Source organism: Calidris pugnax, unplaced genomic scaffold (assembly GCF_001431845.1).
Source record: "Calidris pugnax isolate Ruff unplaced genomic scaffold, ASM143184v1 scaffold334, whole genome shotgun sequence".
In the NCBI taxonomy this organism is placed as follows: Eukaryota; Metazoa; Chordata; class Aves; order Charadriiformes; family Scolopacidae; genus Calidris; species Calidris pugnax.
In genome coordinates, this window is record NW_015091054.1 from 33,221 (window position 1) to 38,190 (window position 4,970).

Below are 4,970 nucleotides of genomic sequence, written 5' to 3' on the forward strand. Positions count from 1 at the left end.
CCCCCTTCCCCACCCCACCACCCCAATTTCACCACCACCACCCCAAATCCACCACCACCACCCCCAATTCCACCACCACCACCCCCAAATCCACCACCACCACCATGTCGGGGGAGGAGGAGTTCTACCTCTTCAAGAACGAGTCCTCGGTGGGGCCTTGGGATGGCCCCCAATATCACATCGCCCCCATGTGGGCCTTCTACCTCCAGACCGTCTTCATGGGCTTCGTCTTCCTGGTGGGGACCCCCCTCAACGCCATCGTCTTGGTGGTCACCGTCAAGTACAAGAAGCTGAGGCAACCCCTCAACTACATCCTGGTCAACATCTCCTTCAGCGGCTTCATCGCCTGCATCTTCAGCGTCTTCACCGTCTTCGTCTCCAGCTCCCAGGGTTACTTCGTCTTCGGCAAGAACATGTGCGCCTTGGAGGGCTTCGTGGGGGCCACCGGAGGTAGGTGGTGGGGTCACCACCGTGGTGGGGTGGGGCTAGGAGGAGTTGGGGGTGACCAGCGTGGTCTGGTGGGGCTGTAAGAATTGAGGTGACCACCGTGGTGTGGTGGGGCTAGGAGGAGGTGGGGTGGCCACCATGGTTTTGTGGGGTTGTAGTGGTTGGGGTGACCAACCATGGTCTGGTGGAGCTGTAAGAATTGAGGTGACCACCGTGGTGTGGTGGGGCTAGGAGGAGGTGGGGTGGCCACCATGGTTTTGTGGGGTTGTAGGAGTTGGGGATGACCACCATGGTGTGGTGGGGCTGTAGGAGTTGGGGGTGACCACCGTGGTCTGGTGGGGCTGTAGAGAGGCGTGACCACCATGATTTGGTCAGACCGTAGGAGTTGGGGGTGACCACCATGGTGTGGTGGGGTTGTAGGAGTTGGGGATGACCATCATGGTCGGGTGGGGGTTGTAAGAATTGAGGTGACCACCGTGGTGTGGTGGGGCTAGGAGGAGGTGGGGTGGCCACCATGGTTTTGTGGGGTTGTAGGAGTTGGGGTGACCAACCATGGTCTGGCGGGGCTATAGGTGGGGTGACCACCATGGTTTTGTGGGGTTATAGGAGTTGGGGTTGACCCCCGTGTGGTGGGGCTGTAGAGAGGGGTGACCACCATGGTTTGGTAGGACTGTAGAAGTTGGGGGTGACCACCATGGTGTGGTGGGGCTGTAGAGAGGCGTGACCACCATGATTTGGTAGGACCGTAGGAGTTGGGGGTGACCACCATGGTGTGGTGGGGTTGTAGGAGTTGGGGATGACCACCATGGTCTGGTGGGGCTGGTGGGAGTTGGGGGTGACCACCATGGACTGGTGGGGCTAGTAAGAGTTGGGGTTGACCACCATGGTTTTGTGGGGTTGTAGGAGTTGGGGATGACCACCATGGTCTGGTGGGGCTGGTGGGAGTTGGGGATGACCATCATGGTCGGGTTGGGCTATATGAATTGAGGTGACCACCATGGTGTGGTGGGGCTAGGAGGTGTTGGGGTGACCACCATGGTTTTGTGGGGTTGTAGGGAGTTGGGGATGACCACCATGGTCTGGTGGGGCTGTAGGTGGGGTGACCACCATGGTCTGGTGGGGTTAGGAGGAGTTGGGGGTGACCACCGTGGTCGGGTGGGGCTATAAGAATTGAGGTGACCACCGCAGTGTGGTGGGGCTAGGAGGAGTTGGGGTGACCACCATGGTTTTGTGGGGTTGTAGGAGTTGAAGATGACCATCATGGACCGGTGGGGCTGTAGGAGTTGGGGATGACCACCGTGGTGTGGTGGGGCTAGTAGGAGTTGGGGATGACCATCATCGACTGGTGGGGCTGTAGAGAGGGGTGACCACCATGGTTTGGTGGGGTTGTAGGAGCTGGGGATGACCATCATCGGCCAGTGTGGCTGTAGGAGTTGGGGTTGACCACCATGGTGTGGTGGGACTGTAGTGGTTGGGATTGACCACCATGGTCTGGTGGGGCTGTAAAGAGGGGTGACCACCCATGGTTGGGTGGAGCTGTAAGAATTGACGGTGTGGTGGGGCTGTAGAGAGGCGTGACCACCATGATTTGGTAGGACCGTAGGAGTTGGGGGTGACCACCATGGTGTGGTGGGGTTGTAGGAGTTGGGGATGACCACCATGGTCTGGTGGGGCTGGTGGGAGTTGGGGGTGACCACCATGGACTGGTGGGGCTAGTAAGAGTTGGGGTTGACCACCATGGTTTTGTGGGGTTGTAGGAGTTGGGGATGACCACCATGGTCTGGTGGGGCTGGTGGGGGTTGGGGATGACCATCATGGTCGGGTTGGGCTATATGAATTGAGGTGACCACCATGGTGTGGTGGGGCTAGGAGGTGTTGGGGTGACCACCATGGTTTTGTGGGGTTGTAGGGAGTTGGGGATGACCACCATGGTCTGGTGGGGCTGTAGGTGGGGTGACCACCATGGTCTGGTGGGGTTAGGAGGAGTTGGGGGTGACCACCGTGGTCGGGTGGGGCTATAAGAATTGAGGTGACCACCGCAGTGTGGTGGGGCTAGGAGGAGTTGGGGTGACCACCATGGTTTTGTGGGGTTGTAGGAGTTGAAGATGACCATCATGGACCGGTGGGGCTGTAGGAGTTGGGGATGACCACCGTGGTGTGGTGGGGCTAGTAGGAGTTGGGGATGACCATCATCGACTGGTGGGGCTGTAGAGAGGGGTGACCACCATGGTGTGGTGGGGTTGTAGGAGCTGGGGATGACCATCATCGGCCAGTGTGGCTGTAGGAGTTGGGGTTGACCACCATGGTGTGGTGGGACTGTAGTGGTTGGGATTGACCACCATGGTCTGGTGGGGCTGTAAAGAGGGGTGACCACCCATGGTTGGGTGGAGCTGTAAGAATTGACGTAACCATCAAGGTTTGGTAGGGCTGTAGGAGTTGGGGTTGACCACTGTGGTTTGGTGGGGCTGTAGAGAGGGATGACCACCGTGGTTTGGTGGGGCTAGTAGGAGTTGGGGTTGACCCCCATGTGGTGGGGCTGTAGAGAGGGGTGACCACAATGGTGTGGTAGGACTGTAGGAGTTGGGGGTGACCACCATGGTGTGGTGGGGCTGTAGAGAGCGGTGACCACCATGGTGTGGTGGAGTTGTAGGAGTTGGGGATGACCATCATCGACCGGTGGGGCTGTAGGCGTTGGGGTGACCACCATGGACTGGTGGGGTTAGTAAGAGTTGGGGTGACCACCAAGGTTTGGTGGAGCTGGAGGAGTTGGGGGTGACCACCATAGTAGAGGTGACCACCGTGGTCTGGTGGGGTGAGTTGAGGTGACTACCATGATAGCCGTGACCACCGTGGACTGGTGGGGCTGTAGGAGTTGAGGTGACCATCACGGTAGGGGTGACCACCATGGTCTGGTGGGACGAATTGAGGTGACCACCACGATATGGGTGACCACCATGCTTTGGTGAGGCCGTAGGAGTTGAGGTGCCCACCATGGCTTGGTGGAGCCTCAGAAATGGGGGTGACCACCACAGCCTGGTGTGACCATGGGGGTGGGTGGGCCGTGGGGTGATGTCCCAGAGGTGTGAGTGTGTCCCCTTGACCCCCACCAGGGCTGGTGACGGGGTGGTCCTTGGCCTTCCTGGCTTTCGAGCGCTACATCGTCATCTGCAAACCCTTCGGCAACTTCCGCTTCAACTCCAAACACGCCATCATGGTGGTGGCGGCCACCTGGGTCATCGGCCTCGGCGTGGCCATCCCCCCCTTCTTCGGCTGGAGCAGGTTGGGGGGCAGGGGACATCTCTGGGGGTGGGGGTTATGGGGGTGCCAGGAGGGTGCTGGGCCACTGGGGTGACATTGGGGGTGCCATGGGGTGTGGAGAAACCCAGGAGGGCCATGGGGTGGCATGGGGGTGACATTGGGGTGCCATGGGGTGTGCCATGGGGTGCCATGGGGCATGGAGAAGGCCAGGAGTGCCATGGGGGTGACAATGGGGGTGACATTGGGGTGCCATGGGGTGCCATGGGGGTGCCATGGGGGTGCCATGGGGCATGGAGAAGCCCAGGAGTGCTATAGGGTGACATGGGGGTGCCATGAGGTGCCATGGGGTGCCACAGGTTGCCATGGGGGTGCCATGGGATTCCATGGGGTGCCGTGGGGTGCCATGGGGTTCCATGGGGGTGCCATGGGGACACCACGGGTGTGCCACAGGGTGTGGAGCAGGTTGGCAGTGCCATGGGGTGCCATGGGGTGCCACAGGTTGCCATGGAGTTCCATGGGGTGCCATGGGGTGCCATAGGGTGCCATGGGGTGCCATGGGGTGCCATGGGGTGCCATGGGGTGCTATGGGGTGCCGTGGGGTGCCGTGGGGTGCCGTGGGGCGGGCGGTGAAGAGTCCTGCCCCACAGGTATGTGCCCGAGGGGCTGCAGTGCTCCTGCGGCCCCGACTGGTACACGGTGGGCACCAAGTACAAGAGCGAGTACTACACCTGGTTCCTCTTCATCTTCTGCTTCATCGTGCCCCTCTCCCTCATCATCTTCTCCTACTCCCAGCTCCTCAGCGCCCTCCGGGCCGTGAGTGTGTCCCCCTGTCCCCCCCCTCCCCCGGGGCACCCGGCCCTGCACACGCGTGTGCAAGGACTGCGGGTGGTGGGAGGGAGGGAGGGATGAGGAGATGGGGAGATGGATGGATGGAGGGATGGAGGGATGGATGGATGGATGGATGGATGGATGGATGGATGGATGGATGGATGGGGAGATGGATGGAGGGATGGATGGATGGAGGGAAGGAGAGAAGGATGGAGAGATGGATGGGGAGATGGATGGATGGATGGAGGGATGGATGGATGGAGAGATGGATGGATGGATGGATGGAGGGATGGATGGAGGGATGGATGGACAGATGGAGGGATGGAGGGATGGATGGACAGATGGATGATGGAGGGATGGATGGATGGATGGATGGATGGATGGATGGATGGATGGAGATGGGGCAGGGGAAGGAGCAGCGGGGAAGGGGCTGCCCG

General features: G+C 60.4%; 1 protein-coding gene across 1 annotated transcript in view; it reads left to right on the forward strand.

Moving 5' to 3' along the window:
* The first annotated feature begins 94 nt into the window (after nucleotides 1-94).
* OPN1SW (opsin 1 (cone pigments), short-wave-sensitive) overlaps nucleotides 95-4,970 on the forward strand; it is a 12,224-nt gene continuing 7,348 nt past the window's right edge. Inside the window, exons 1-3 of the mRNA XM_014956629.1 lie at nucleotides 95-450; nucleotides 3,558-3,726; nucleotides 4,353-4,518. Of these exons, the coding sequence (XP_014812115.1) occupies nucleotides 105-450; nucleotides 3,558-3,726; nucleotides 4,353-4,518 (681 nt within the window). The 5' untranslated portion in view covers nucleotides 95-104. The remainder of the gene's footprint in view (nucleotides 451-3,557; nucleotides 3,727-4,352; nucleotides 4,519-4,970) is intronic.